The following is a 16,032-nucleotide window of genomic DNA, read 5'->3' as shown; positions in this document are numbered from 1 at the left end:
TCGGGTCTCCGCTGCCGCTGCCTCCGCCACAGCTTCGGGGCCGAGTCAGGTCTCCGCTACCGCTGCTGCTGCCGCCACAGCTCCAGGGCCGAGTCGGGTCTCCGCTGCTGCCGCCACCGCCACAGCTCCAGGGCCGAGTCGGGTCTCCGCCGCTGCTGCTGCCGCCAGCTCCGCCATTAGGCCTCGGTGCAGACGGGGACGGGGAATACGACCGAAGAAAAAGTCGCATCCCCCGAAGGAAGAGACCAAGGCATGTTTCTCCCACCCCACCCACACACAACTTAATAAAACAAAATTAACTAAAACATGACAAGGAACAAAACGAAAGAAAAAAAACAGACGGACTGCAGGTGGGCCGCAGCTGTTAAGCCAGCGCCGCCATCTTGAAAAGGATCTGTGGAGAACATGGATAGGTGACGTTTCACAGAGTGCTGGAGTAACTCAGCGGGTCAGGCAGCATCTGTGGAGAACATGGTTAGATGGCGTTTTGGGTCAGGACCCTTGTTCAGACTGATTGCAGAGATGGGGAAGAAAGCTTCTCTCTTCCAGCCTCCTCTCACCGCTACAGTCTGAAGAAGGGTCCCAACCCAAAATGTCGCCTCTCCACATGGTCTAGAGGTGATGCCTGACCTGCTGAGTTACTCCAGCAATTTGTGTTGTTAAAAAAAAAACTAGAATGTGCATTTAGTGTCGCCTGTCAGTTTAGTTTAGTTTAGTTTAGAGATACAGTGTGGAAAGAGAGCCTTCGGCCCACCGAGTCCGCGCACTATCCTACACACACGGGACAAATCTGTACGTCTTTGGAGTGTGGGAGGAAACCGGAGAAAACCCACGCAGGTCACGGGGAGAATGTACAAACAGCGTACAGACAGCACCCGTAGTCGGGATCGAACCCGGCTCTGACGCTGCAAGGTAGCAACTCTACCGCTGCGCCACTGTGCCGTCCCAGAACAAGTACAAGAACAACACAAGACCAAATTTGCAAGCAAATTGAAAACATGGCTACCTCCGACTTCATGTAGGCTGCCGCACCTTTTGCAGCACTGATGATTACGTAGGGAACTCTGTCTCCAAGGTTAGGAGCGCTCCCGGCATCTCGCTTTCGCATCCTGCATGTCAGCAACAAGAAATGGAACAAAACATTCAGATTAACAATCATTCCAATGAAACCATTCATATTTCTGATTGACACACTGTAATAACTCCAGTGATGATGACTGGGACAGGCCCTTTAGGCAACTCTTTAGGCAACTGCCAGGGACTAGCTGTAATGGAATTCACCTCCGGCACCTGGCGACAACCCACGTCAACCTACGACTGCAAAAATTGTCGACACAGATTTTCAACATGTTGAAAATTTTACGCCTGCAGTCGCCCCAAAAATCGCCTAAGTGGGACGGGCCTGTTAGTATGTGGCCTTCACTGACAAGGTTGGCACTGATAACACAAGTCTTGTTAATGCTGGGTTCCTCAGTCCTTATGGTGAAGGCCCTTCAACAGAGCGGTTAGGTGGGGATTTCCAGAGAATAGCTGACAGATTGTGGCCGTCTTATGTGACGGCTTTTCCATTTAGGTGCCTGTTATGATCATGGGAAGTGGAGGAAAAAAATCCTTGGTGACTTGCATGGACAAGATGGGCCGAAGGGCCTGTTAATGTGCTATACAGCTCCACGATTCTAACAGCTCTGGAATACAATGATAGCTCTGTGTTTTAACATAGAACATATAAGAGAACATCACAACAACAAGCGCCTTGGCCCACAATGTGTGTGCCGAAACCTAATAGACAATAGGTGCAGGAGGAGGCCATTCGGCCCTTCGAACCAGCACCGCCATTCAATGTGATCATGGCTGGTCAATGCCAAAATAACCCATGACTGCACATGATCCATATCCCTCCACTCCCTGTATATCCACGTGCCTGTCTAAAAGCCTCCTAAATGCTACATTCGTATCTGCCTCCACCACCACACACACCAGCACGTTCCAGACACCCATCATTCTGTGTGAAAAAACCTGCCCCACGCATCTCCTTTAAACTTTACAGAGTTAGCACTTCAGTTCTGTTATTGAAGTGGTGTGGAAACCAAATATATATTCTTCCACTGCTGAAATCACTCCACCCTCAAGCATTTCAATGAAGCATGTCACACCCTTAACCACTTCTATCTGGGGGCACACAGCAGGTCAGCATCTCCCAAGACAACACTATCTTTTTGACCATCAGTAGCAGCAGTTTTGAAATCAGATATAGTTCAGGTTTAGCTGCTTCCCCACAGCCATCAGGCTATTAAACTCGACTCGGACAAAACTCTGAACATTAATAGCCCATTATCTGTTATTTGCACTTTATCAGTTTATTTATTCATGTGTGTATATATTTATATAATGGTATATGGACACACTGATCTGTTCTGTATTCATGTCGTCTATGTTCTGTTGTGCTGAAGCAAAGCAAGAATTTCATTGTCCTATCAGGGACACATGACAATAAACTCTCTTGAATCTTGAATCTAAATTTGCAACAAAGCTCCCGATGAAACTTACACTCAGTTGGAGTTAATAAATGCAATACAAAATCCCATGAAAAGACGAGTCCCAAAACACATGTTAAGTAAACCTTGCTTCCTTGTATTCAATATTTACATTTCTATGGCACCTTGTCAGCTGACAAAAGTTCTTTACATCGCCCACAACAGTAACCTTGCAAGGTGCAACTTTTTCCAGATTTATTTCCAGCAAGATTGTGTTCAGTGTGATTGCTTGTGTAACTAAGTACGGTGGCAGGTATTTGGTGGCAGGGGGCATCGTGGCCTTGCTGGAATATTTTTGTTTTGCTCTTTGTTTCAATATAATGACACCGTTTCCTGAAATGTCAACGAGCAATTCAACAGCAGCAAGATGTGACAAACACTGAAGGTCGGGTAGGTAACCTCAGAACTGACTACTATAGAGGGATCTTGGACCGCAGCTTATTGCTGAACCCAAAGCCAAGCATCTCACTTAACACATCGCTGGTTCTGGGTTGAACGAACGCAACACATTCAATTATTCCTGTAAATGCAGTCAATGAAGTGACATCCACCAACTACACTTAGCAGGGAGCCTCAACTCTCACCCCAACCAGTGCTTTGCTTCTCCTTGGCTTCTGCTGCTTGAAACCGTTGTAATTCTTTTCAACAGGAATCAAAACCAGGGGCTCTGTGTTATGCAGGACTCAAATACAAACTGACTTATCAAGTGGCACACTGGGATTCATTTTACTTTGCTAATTTGATGCACTATTGTCGAAAACGGACAAAATTTTTAAGGGGTTGGACAGGCTAGATGCAGGAAGATTGTTCCCAATGTTGGGGAAGTCCAGAACAAGGGGTCACAGTTTAAGGATAAGGGGGAAGTCTTTTAGGACTGAGATGAGAAAAACATTTTTCACACAGAGAGTGGTGAATCTCTGGAATTCTCTGCTACAGAAGGTAGTTGAGGCCAGTTCATTGGCCATATTTAAGAGGGAGTTAGATGTGGCCCTTGTGGCTAAAGGGATCAGGGGGTATGGAGAGAAGGCAGGTACAGGATACTGAGTTGTATGATCAGCCATGATCATATTGAATGGCGGTGCTGGCTCGAAGGGCCGAATGGCCTACTCCTGTACCTATTTTCTATGTTTCTATGAAAGTAATAAATGTTTCCCCTCTTCTCAAAGCATAGTCCTACCCACTTTACTGTGGTGATTCACAAAGGTACAAATGCTTTAGCAGTCCACAGATCATCAGCCTCAGTGAATCGCATAGTGAAAGACCTGGATAGAGTGGATGTGGAGAGGATGTTTCCACTAATGGGAAAGTCTAGGAGCAGAGGTCATAGCCATAGAATTAAAGGTCGTTCCTCTATTAACATGAGGAGGAATTTCTTTAGTCAAAGGTGGTGAATCTGTAGAATTCATTGCCACAGAAGGCAGCGGAGGCCCAGCCAATAAATAATTTGAGGACAAAGATACATAGATTCTTGATTAGAACGAGTGTCAGGGGTTATAGGGAGAAGGCAGGAGAATGGGGTTAAGCGGGAAAGATAGATTTGCCATGATTGAATGGTGGAGTAGACTTGATGAGCCAAATTCTGTTCCAATTTCTTATTAACAGCCTGCAAGCCAATGGGGAGTGTGAGCAGGAAGCTTTGACACAAAGGGCATCACTTTATGATCGTAATTTGGAAGGTTCATTTTCTCTTCACCTTTCTATTGAATGACAATTTACACATGGAAGGGTACACAAGAGGAATAGAATGAATTTAAGAATCTGCCCACTGATTAATATCCCCGAGCCTATCCACTTACACACACACACACACAGACAGACAGGCACACACACACAGACACACACACACACAGACACACACACACACAGACAGACACACACACAGACACACACACACACACACACACAGACAGACACACACACACACACACACACAGACACACAGACAGACACACACACACACACACACACACACACACACACACACACACACACAGACACACACACACACACACACACACACACACACACACAAGCAAGTGTACACGCGGTGTATACATGAACAAGTCACTCAAACGTCATTCTACAAAGCCGGCAGCCACAGAATCTTCAGGGAATGCAGCATTATATTGAAACAAAGAGCAAAACCAATATTCTAACAAGATCAAGATTCCTCCTTCCACACACGGTTACACAAGAAAACATGTTGTAAGGAATCTTGCTTATGATGAATATGAAAAAAACACATCTTGGGATTATGCCGGTAGGATAGAAAAGAAGAAATCTAAACGCCGCCGACCGACTGACTAAAAATAAACAAGTCTTGATTACAAAGATTACCCACTACCCACAAAGAAGCCACAACTGTGCAAAGGAAAGTCCCACAATCCTTTACGTGGATTTGATCAACTCTAAAATAAGATGTGCCACCTGCATCGGACATAAGTTGTGTAGTGAGGGCGGTGAGAAGCAGGGCCAGTCTGCTAACGGAGTGTAACCTCCGCACCCACCTCTTCTTACATGGCTTTCGGCTTCTATGTTCAGCCAAGCGCTTCCAAGAGCACACCCTGCCCCGGTGTGGGCACATGTACCTCTGCTGCAACTGTGGCATAGCAACACTAGCAACACCAAAGGTGCAACACTCGTCTATTTGTACTTTTGGTTCCGAAATGGTGCTGTTCTTAAAATATACCCAGCACACCATGCAGAACATTTAGAAAGATAAAAACTAGGTGTTTGCCCTTTGTCCCTGGCCTCCTATTCACACCTATTTCAGTTTATCATTGGCTTTAATAACCTACCCCCCTATCCTTCTATCTCTTTGGCACCAAGAAACGTGTCAACTCATTTCTTAAGCATATTCTTCGGTGTAAACCATCATCTGAAGTTCCTTTCTATACATTTGGCTTTCAATATCTTCTGTGGTAGAAAGTTTTACAGGTTCATCACTCCAGAGATGAACAAGGTTCTCCCGATCTTGGTACTACATGGCTGTAACCTCTGGTTCTGGAGTGGTTCTATTGGGATCAGCCTACCTTAGAAACATAGAAAATAGGTGCAGGAGGAGGCCATTCGGCCCTTCGAGCCAGCACCGCCATTCATTGTGATCATGGCTGATCGTCCCCTATCAATAACCCGTGCCTGCCTTCTCCCCATATCCCTTGACTCCACTAGCCCCTTCTACATGGCTGTAACCCCTGGTTCTGCACTCCCCATCTATCGGGATCAGCCTACCTTTAAACAGTTTCCATGAGATCTCCCGCTCATTCTACTCAACTCTGCAGTGAGTGCAGATCTAATCAATCCAGATAACAGTAGTCTTCTTAAAGCCGGTGGGATTCTCACCGTTCACCACTCCAAACTTTCACCATTCAGAAGGTAGACACAAAATGCTGGAGTAACTCAGCGGGACAGGCAGCATCTCTGGAGAGAAGGATTGGGGGACACTTTGGGTCGAGACTCTTCTTCATTCAGACCCAACCCCGTCACCTCTTCCTTTTCTCCAGAGATGCTGCCTGACCCACCGAGTTAGTACAGCATTTTATGTCTATCTTCAATGTAAATCAGCTTCTGCAGTTCCTTCCGACATGGATAATTTGGCTGTGATTTTAGAAAATAAATGAATAGCCTTGCATTTACCCACATGAATATTATTCCAATAATATCTGCCATACATTTGCCCATTCACCCAACATGTAAATCACATTGGGTCATCAATGTTTGGCGGCGGTGGTGCAGTGGGTAGAGTTGCTGCCTCCCAGCGCCAGAGATCCAGGTTCGATCCTGACCACGGGTGCTGTCTGTACAGAATTTGTGCATTCTCCCTGTGACCACGTGGGTTTTCTCCAGGTGCTCCGGCTTCCTCCCACACTCCAAAGACAGGCAGGTTTGTAGGTTAATTAGCTTCTGTAAATTTTCCCCAGTGTTTAGGATAGTGTTAGTGTACATGGACATTGCTGGTCAGCATGGATTTGTTGGGCCGAAGGGCCTGTTTCCACGATGTATCTCTGGATTGTAAAGTCGGCACTGCCTATTTTGTTAAACCCAACTTGCCCGTGCCTTCCTTCCATATAGGCAGGTGATGGTGTACAGGTGAAGTGTCTCTGCTCTATCCTGCAAGCCCCACACCAGTGCAACACAACATTCATACCCCCCAGCTTATCCGCCCCATCCCAGCAGCATTCCCGAATTTTGGCACAACACCGACAGACAGAAGATACATATTAAAGTCAGGAATATTATTGGAGATTGTGTGTGGTACAACCTGCGATGGTTTAGAGCAAAGATATTAGAAGAGCTCCTCTAGTATCTTTGGTTTGGAGATGCAGCACTGGAACAGGCCCTTCGGCCCACGATGTCCGTGCCACACATGATGGCAAGTTAAACTAATCCCCTCTGCCTGTACGTGATCCATATCCCTCCATATCCATGCACCTATCCTAAAGCCTCTACCACCACTCTGTGTAAAAGATACTCATCCAGCACATGTACCTTCCAAGTTCTTGCCCCTCCATCCTTAAAGCTGTGCCCTCTAATCTTTGACATTTCCCCTCTGGGGAAAGAGGTTCTGACTTGTCTATCCAACCATCATTATATACACTACTATCAGGTCTCCCCTCAACCTCTGGCGTTCCAAAGAAATTGCAGGACACAATATAAATCTTTCTTGTTACAGACTTGAGGGGTTACTGACTCTTCTCCCAATCTGCTGTTAATATTAAAAAAAACAAAGTCACAGGAAATCTGAGCAATTTGATCTCAAAGCAGCTTTTTTTATTTTTGCGCAACGGCTTCTGGTCTTGCAGCTGCTGTGACCAAGCCTCAAGCTGCTATTTCTGCATTTCCTGAAAGATACAGGTCAACGATTCTGGCAACTCGCTGGAAACTAAATAAAATGAGTTTCCAAACGCAAATATTCCTGCCCTTGTAACGTGCCGCTGACAAAGTCTGCTCGTTTCTGATTAAAAAATAATACTTCAATAATTTGACGTGATACCTGAAGCTGACAGTGACTCGATGTGAAACACTTGTAATTATTTCATCACATTTCCTCATAATGGACACTCTTCAAAGAAGATAACAGTTCCCGTCATCGTAATGACTTGAGTATTTGACAATTCAGCTCTTATTTGTACAGGTACGCCACTAATGATAACTTTATTTTAAAGGTAGACAAAAATGCTGGAGAAACTCAGTGGGTGAGGCAGTATCTATGGAGCGAAGGAATAGGTGACAGTTTTGGGTCGAGTCCCTTCTTCAAACCACTTTATTTTAAATGTGGGTTTGTCATTTATCCTTGGAAATGGGTGTTTTAGGGAGGGGATAGTTGGGAAGTGACATTCCGTCCTAAAACTACACAAAATAACTTGCATTTATATCAGAAAAAAATGACACCAAAATAACTCAGGGGATCAGGCTGTATTATTTAGTTTAGTTTAGTTTAAGAATACAGTGCAGAAACAGTTCCTTCAGCCCACCGAGTCCTCACCGACCAGCAATCCCCGCACAAGCCTACACACACCAGGGACAGGTTACACTTATACTAAGTATATAAAAACCCAAACCAATGAACCTACAAACCTGAACATCTTTGGAGTGTGGGAGGAAGCCGAAGATCTCGGAGAAAAAACACGCAGAAGAAGGTACAAACTCCCTGCAGACAGCACCCGTAGTCGGGATCGAACCCGGGACTCCGGCGCTGCAAGTGCTGTAAGGCAGCAACTCTACCGCTGCGCCACCGTGCCTCCCTTGGAGCATGTTTTGGGCTGGGACCTTTCTCCAGACCTGTATCTATCTACTACCCGCCAGGCTTTTCCCTGCCCCTCTTCTCTTCCCGCTTTCTCTCGGAGGGAGGGTGGATTAGGCAAGTTATCTAGAATTGGAGAATTCAATGTTCATACCGTTAGGTCGTGAGCTACTCAAGCGGAATCTGGGAAGCTGTTTCTCCAGTTTGCAAGTGGCCTCATTGTGGTAAAAGAAATAAGGAGTAGGAGACAGACACAAGGAATTGCAGATGCTGGAATCTTGAGCAAAATACAAAGTGCTGGAAGAACTCAGCGGGTCAGACAGCATCAGTGGAGGGAATGGACAGATGTTTCAGGTTGGGACCCTTCTTTAGACTGACTCGGCAATTATTATGAAGAAGAGTCCTGTCCTGAAATGACATCTGCCCATTCCCTCCGAAGATGCTGCCTGATCCGCTGTTCCTCCAGTACTTTGTGTTTTGCAAAGTTCGCTGGTCTCATTTCTTAGGGCACAATCTAAAACCTTCACCACTGCTAGACAGAGCAGATAACAGAAGCCAGATCTGCACCATAACTGTTAATCAGTGATCCACATGGGAAATACTCCAGGAAGGGGATTGGGAGTGAACAGAACTGGATTGGCCTGCATTCCCAATAACATGCGCACACTTACCACATAACCTCATGCATGGAGAACGACATTCGAGCAAGGTTCTGGAGAATGGGCCGCATGGTGGCACACCAGTAGAGTTGCTATCTCACAGAGCCAGAGACCCGGGTTTGATCCAGACCAATGGTGCTGTCTTTATGGAGTTTGTTCGTTCTCCCTCCCCCGGCCTACGTGGTTTTCTCCGGGATCTCCGGTTTCCTCCCACACTCCAAAGACCTACAGGTTTGTAGGTTAATTGGCTTGGTTAAAATTGTAAATTGACCCTTGTGTGTGTAGGATAGTGTTCGTGTACAGGGATTGCGGGTTGGCTTGGACTCGGTGGGCCTGTTTCCACGCTGTATCTCCAAACTAAACTAAAAAGCTGCCAACGTGCATGAAACCAGATCCCAGCAACACTGATCAGCCTCAAGGGAAGTTGAGGTGCAGAGAAAGGCAGATGGAGATGAATGTGTTCCTACCTTTCTGCCAACTCCACGTGTGCCTGCTTCGCCGCGTACTCATCGGCCGTCCGCGTCAGCTCCTTGGTAATCACCAGCTGTGAGGTGTCGATCCGATTACATAGCAAATCAGAAATAACGTCCTTGGCGTGCTCCACTGCTCCTTGGGGGTCCCTGGTGGATAATACAGGTGCAATCACAGGTCTATTTTTTGTCCCGTTTTAATGCAGTTTTTTTTTTTTTTGATGGGGTATGTGTGTGTGTATGTGTGTGTGGGGGTGGCTGGTGGGGGAAACTTTTTAAATCTTTCCCCTACGCGGAGAACCCAACCTTTTCCCTGTCGGGTCTCCGTTGTCATTGGGGCTGCAACGTGGAGCGGCCTCCAGCAGGAACGACCTGGGGCTCCAGTTGCGGAGCTGCGGACCTACTCACCATCGCGGAGCTGGCCGAGTTCGGAGCGGGAGGAGCGGTGGTGGTGCGCTGCTGCAACCCGACTCTCGGAGATTCGGAGGCTCCAACCGCAGGTCTGGTGGACAGTAATATCGGGAGCCCGTGGGTCCCTGCTGGGAGACCGCTTTTCGGGGCTTCCGCAACGCGGAGTCGAGGAGTACCTGGAGCGGGGCCTGACATCGCCCAGCGTGGCTTCAACGGCTGCGGGACTTTGCTAGCGCCCGCCGGGGGCTCCAACAACAAGACCCGGAGCGCGGCCTTGCATCGCCCGGCGCGGCATTAATGGCCGCGGGACAATTGCCATCGCCCGCCGGGGGCTTTGACTCTGACATCGGGAGGGGAATGGGGAGTGCAGGGGAGAGATAAGTTTTTTTGCCTTCCATCACAGCGAGGAGGAGATGCGCTGTGATGGATGTCTGTGTAAATTGTGTTGTGTCTTGGGTCTTTTTTCTTGTGTGTATGACTGCAGAAACAACATTTCATTTGAGCCTCTATGAGGTTCAAGTGACAAATAAATTGTATTGTATTGTAGGTAGTTCCTTGGAACACACAGGAAATGTGCTTTCATGGAAAGAAAGCATAACTTTGCAGAACTATGAGAATTAAGTTATTAATAATGCGGTCACTATCAATCTGAATGCTCTGGTTTTGTAACTTATTGCAGGGTGAAATTTGAGTACAACTTGCAATGAGTGCAAAGTCGCCGGGCAAACAGCAGGCTGTGGCCTTTAAACAGTTACAGCACGGAAACTTGCCTTTCACCCCAACTCATCCTTGCCCAACACCATGCCCCCCCCATCTACGCGAGTCCCATTGGCCGCCTTTGGCCAATATCCCTCTAAACCTTTCCAATCCAAGTATCTGTCCAAATGGCTTTTAAATGTTGTTATTGTACCTGCCTCAACCACCTCCTCTGGCAAATCATTCCTAATGCCCCTGTCCCACTTATGCCCCTGTCCCACTTAGGAAAGCTGAACGGAAACCTCTGGAGACTTTGCGCCCCACCCAAGGTTTCCGTGCGGTTCCCGGAGGTTTTTGTCAGTCTCCCTACCTGCTTCCACTACCTGCAACCTCCGGCAACCACCTGCAACCTCTGGGAACCGCACGGAAACCTTGGGTGGGGCGCAAAGTCTCCAGAGGTTTCCGTTCAGGTTTCCTAAGTGGGACAGGGGCATTACACCCACCACCCTCTGTGTGAAAAAGTTGCCGCTCAGGTTCCTATTAAATATTTACCCCTCACCTTAAACCTGTGTCTTCTGGTTCTTGTCTCCCCTACCCTAGGTAATAGACTGTATATTCACTGTATATATTCCTCATCATTTTATACACTTCTGCAAGATCACCCCCTTAACATCCTACATTCCAAGGAATAAGGTCGTAGCCTGGGATGGTTCCAGGATCAATCTGAAACAATGACTATGTCTCCTCCACAGATGGAACCTGGTCCATTGAGTATCTTCAACGATTTTATGTTTCAATTAGTAGTGGTAAAAATGAAGTGCATGTGGATAATGAAACAATTCGTAACTAAACCGTTGAAGTTGAACCAATAACCCCCAGCTACTTGGATCAGATCTTGCATGGTGCTTGTGGTGGTCCATTGCTGAAGTTCTGCCCTCACATGGTATAGGATCTCACTGAGATCATAGACAACCACAACTCTGGGGATGACCACACATCATACAGGGGCTGAATAATACAATTAAAGGGGCCAGATCCACCTTCAATTCATTAAAGAATAGTCACAATGGGGTTGGTTCAATGTTCCATAAACACAAGACCTGAGTGCCTCATCTCTTTTGGCACCAGCTTGAATATCCAGGTTGGCAATAAAGCAACTGTGTATGAAGCAATCAAGAGCAAATTAAATGTTACCCTTTGTACAACCCACAGGCTCTCATCTCAGTGGTAATGTAAGCATTTGGTGAATTGTAAATCCTCCAAATTGAGATACATAAGAAATGATGCCTATTAATAGTTACCTGTCAATTAGGATTTTCTGAAGGCAGGTGTTGATCAGGTTGGCCACCAATGGGCAGTTATCTCGTCTCACCGTCTCTATCCCCTTGCAATCCATCTTATCATGGGTGTTCGGGCTTGAAGAGAAATATAGACCAGCATAGCGCTTCTTGTTGATGAGCAGGTAAGGGAAATACACCTAAAAGAAAGATTTTCCAAAAGTATTAGCCGTTATTATATTTTAAACGAACATTCAAACTAACTTCCTCCAGTGGAGTGACTTTGATTACCCACAAGAAGATCCGTTCCTTGGCACCAATTCCATCCTCATGGCCGGACGTTTGGACCTGGGGTTCAGTGTTTTAAATTATTTTGGAATTTGTCTCCTCTTCCAATCTACATCTTATTGTAGTTTAGAGATACAGCGCGGAAACAGGCCCTTCGGCCCACCGAGCCGGCACCGACCAGCGATCCCCGCACACTAACACCATCCTACACATCTGAGAAAACCCACGCAGGTCACGGGGAGAACGTAAAAACTCCGTACAGGCAGCACCCGTAGTCGGGGTAGAACTCAGGTCCCTGGTGCTGCAAGCGCTGTAAGGCAGCAACCCGACCACTGCGCACTTAAACAAACAGCAAAGATTCACTGGATTGTTTTTTGAGATGAGAGAACTGGGCTCGTGAACAAAATATGCCTTTCTTCAGGAGTGTTGGAAGAATGGGATGTGACCTGGCTCTGAGGGAGCTTGACAGGGTAAATGCCACAAGTATGTTTCCACAAGTAAAAACAACAGATGCCGGAATTCTGAAATAAAACATAAACTACTAAAGACAAGAACTAGCAAGCATCCACTCAGGATAAGAATTGGCACTTAGCACTAAAGTGAGGAAGAATGTTTTCTCCCCAAGGCTTGTCGATCTTTGGAATACTCTACCAGAGGCTTGTGAGCCATGAAGCATATGTGAGGCAGACACAGAAGCATCGATGGACGGTACATTTACGGCAACATTGACCAATTGATGTCAAAGATATGATCTTCCCATGGACCGTTCCTACTGACCTCGACTTCGGGAGAGGAATGGAGAGCAGGGGAGAGACAAGTCTTGCCTTCCATCACAGTGAGGAGGACTCACTGTGATGGATGTTTATGTGAATTGAATTGTGTTGGTGTGTGTCTTGGTTCTTTTTTTGTATGGCTGCAGAAACCAAATTTCGTTTGAACCTCATGTGAGGTTCAAATGACAAATAAAAGGTATTGTATTGTATTGTATTGTATTGTATTGTATTGTACTGTTGGGGAAGTCCGGAACAAGGGGTCACAGTTTAAGGATAAGGGGGAAATCTTTTAGGACCGAGATGAGAAAAACATTTTTCACACAGAGAGTGGTGAATCTCTGGAATTCTCTACCACAGAAGGTAGTTGAGGCCACAGTTCATTGGCTATATTTAAGAGGGAGTTAGATGTGGCCCTTGTGGCTAAAGGGATCGGGGGGTATGGAGAGAAGGCAGGTACGGGATACTGAGTTGGATGATCAGCCATGATCATATTGAATGGCGGTGCAGGCTCGAAGGGCCGAATGGCCTACTCCTGCACCTATTTTCTATGTTTCTATGTTTCTACTTCTGGCTACGAAAAACACACATTGCTTACCATAAATATCCAATCTGTTTTTGCAGTTTTTGCTTCTTTCATGGTTCATTGTGGAGGCCAAGTCAATTGATATTTTTAAGGCGCAGATTGACAGATTCTTGATTAGTACGGGTGTCAGGGGTTTTGGGGAGAAGGCAGGTTGAGAAGGAAAGATCAACCAGCCATGATTGAATACATTCAATGGGCCGAATGGCCTAATTCTGCTCCTAGAACTTATGAAGGTATGGTCCCAGGCCATCTGTTGACCACGTCCTCTCACCTGGCAATGGCTGCAGGCCTGGAACCTAAAGCACAAGTGCCTGCATATTTCTGTGATGTCAGTGCATTGATTACCGGAGAAGGTCCCCAGGGTTCCTTCAACTCATTTTAACTAAATTACACACAAAAACTTTTCCACTCACCTTTTCAAACTCGAGTTTAATAGGGGGGATGAAGTGACTCGAGACCCACTCAGCTGCCTCGCGACCGAGTGCCATGCTTTCTTCCACCGTCTGTGTCCCCAGTTTACACATCACAGAATCTGTGTCACCATAAATAATCTGACGAGAGGGGAAGAAGAAGGCAGGGGTGATATATTGTTAAGGAGGATAATATATTAAGGAGTGGGCTTGGTGCTTCTACTTTCCACGGAATGAGTTACAGTCACAGTTTGGTTTATTGTCACGTGTACCGAGGTACAGTGAAAAACTACAGTGAGGAGAATGAAGGAAATGTTTGGCACACACGCTGGGTGTTTGCTGCCATTCCGCCAGCCTTCAGTGAAATGGGTTAGAAGGAACTGCAGATGCTGGTTTAGACAATAGACAATAGGTGCAGGAGGAGGCCATTTGGCACTTCGAGCCAGCACCACCATTCATTGTGATCATGGCTGATCATCCACAATCAGTACCCCGTTCCTGTCTTCTCCCCATATCTCTTGACTCCGCTATCTTTAAGAGCTGTATCTAACTCTATCTTGAAAGCATCCAGAGAATTGGCCTCCACTGTCTTCTGAGGCAGAGAATTCCACAGATTCACAACTCTCTGGGTGAAAAGCTTTTTCCTCGTCTCCGTTCTAAATGGCCTACCCCTTATTCTTAAATTGTGGTCCATGGTTCTGGACTCCCCTAACATCGGGAACATGTTTCCTGCCTCTAGCATTTCCAATCCCTTAATAATCTTATATGTTTCAATAAGATCTCCTCTCATCCTTCTAAATTCCAGTGTATACAAGCCCAGCCGCTCCATTCTTTCAACATTTGATAGTCCCGCCATCCCGGGAATTAACCTCGTGAACTTACGCTGCACTCCCTCAATAGCAAGAATGCCCTTCCTCAGATTTGGAGATTTAAAACGAAGATAGACACAAAAAGTTGGAGTAACTCAGCGGGACAGGCAGCATCTCTGGAGAGAAGGAACGGGTGACGTTTTGGGTCGAGACCCTTCTTCAGATGGGCCAGACTTACCTTGGCATCTGCTTTGTAGCCATTTGCAATGGTGTACTTCGATTCAACCAGCTGTTTCGTTTTCTCAATCATTTGTCGCCCAAATCCAGTGACACTCTGGGGGGGAAGAAAGTGAGAAACCCCAGATTTAAATATATTCTCGATGTTAACAATAAAAAAGAGCAATAGAGAGCTGCAAAAGGAAAAACAGACGAGAACACTGTACGTTTTAAATGAAACCATGGGGAAGGAGAGGATGAATGGAAGAATGAAACAAACGATATTTTAATTGGTAGCACTGACCAGAAGTATTCCCAGGTCAGATGTAACACGAACTGAACAAAGAATTTAAGATCATTTTCCAGAAGCTTAATGGGAGATTTTACAGAGGTATTTAAAAGCATGAAGATGAATACACTGTTTAAAAAAAGTATATAAACTGTTTCTTGTGTCAGAAAAGTCAATAATCAGAGGAAACAAATCAAACGCTGGAATGAACTTAGTTCTGCTCCCAGGTACGGCAATGGAACGAGATTTAAAACAGCTTCAAACGGGCAACTGAATAAATGGATGTGAGGCCAGGTGGGGCACAGGGTAGGGGCGGGGAGGGGGAAATGCTACAGTGGCCACAAGCCATTAGTTTAGTTAAGAGATACAGTGTGGAAACAGGCCCTTCGGCCCACCGAGTCTGTGCTGACCAGCAATCACCTGTATACTAGCCCTACCTTAGACACAAGGGACAATTTACAGAAGTCAATTAACCTACAAACCTGCACGTCTTTGGAATGTGGAAGGAAACTGGAGCCCCCTGAGAAAACCCATGCGGTCACAGGGAAAACGTGCAAACTTCGTACAGACAGCACCCGTAGTCAGGGTCAAACCGAAGTCTCTGGCGCTGTGAGGCTGCAACTCTACCAATGTGCACTGTGCCGTGATTGCCACGACCTGAAACATCACCAAATCATTTCCTCCACTGAGTTACTCCAGCTCTTGTATGCATCTGCAGTTCTTTGCATCTCCATTAGATTGGATGGTTCCAATGGAAAATAAGAGACTACGTCTTGATGGTCCAAACAACCTGGGCTTATAAGGTCATATAGAATAGGAGCAGTATTACTATTAGGCCATTCGGCCCATCAAGTCTACTCCGCCATTTAATCAT

At 46.2% G+C, this 16,032-nt stretch overlaps 1 protein-coding gene across 1 annotated transcript in view; it reads right to left on the bottom strand.

The window, feature by feature from the left end:
* pold1 (DNA polymerase delta 1, catalytic subunit) overlaps window positions 1–16,032 on the bottom strand; it is a 114,052-nt gene that overhangs the window by 27,017 nt on the left and 71,003 nt on the right. The window contains exons 17-21 of the mRNA XM_033013117.1: window positions 14,892–14,987; window positions 13,848–13,985; window positions 11,815–11,990; window positions 9,404–9,556; window positions 1,007–1,109 (exon numbers count right to left, since the gene is read on the bottom strand). Coding sequence (XP_032869008.1) covers window positions 1,007–1,109; window positions 9,404–9,556; window positions 11,815–11,990; window positions 13,848–13,985; window positions 14,892–14,987 — 666 coding nt within the window. The remainder of the gene's footprint in view (window positions 1–1,006; window positions 1,110–9,403; window positions 9,557–11,814; window positions 11,991–13,847; window positions 13,986–14,891; window positions 14,988–16,032) is intronic.

Source organism: Amblyraja radiata, chromosome 38, assembly GCF_010909765.2.
Source record: "Amblyraja radiata isolate CabotCenter1 chromosome 38, sAmbRad1.1.pri, whole genome shotgun sequence".
Classification (NCBI taxonomy): domain Eukaryota; kingdom Metazoa; phylum Chordata; class Chondrichthyes; order Rajiformes; family Rajidae; genus Amblyraja; species Amblyraja radiata.
Note: the sequence above shows the minus strand (reverse complement) of the source record. Positions and strands in the feature narration are given on the sequence as shown.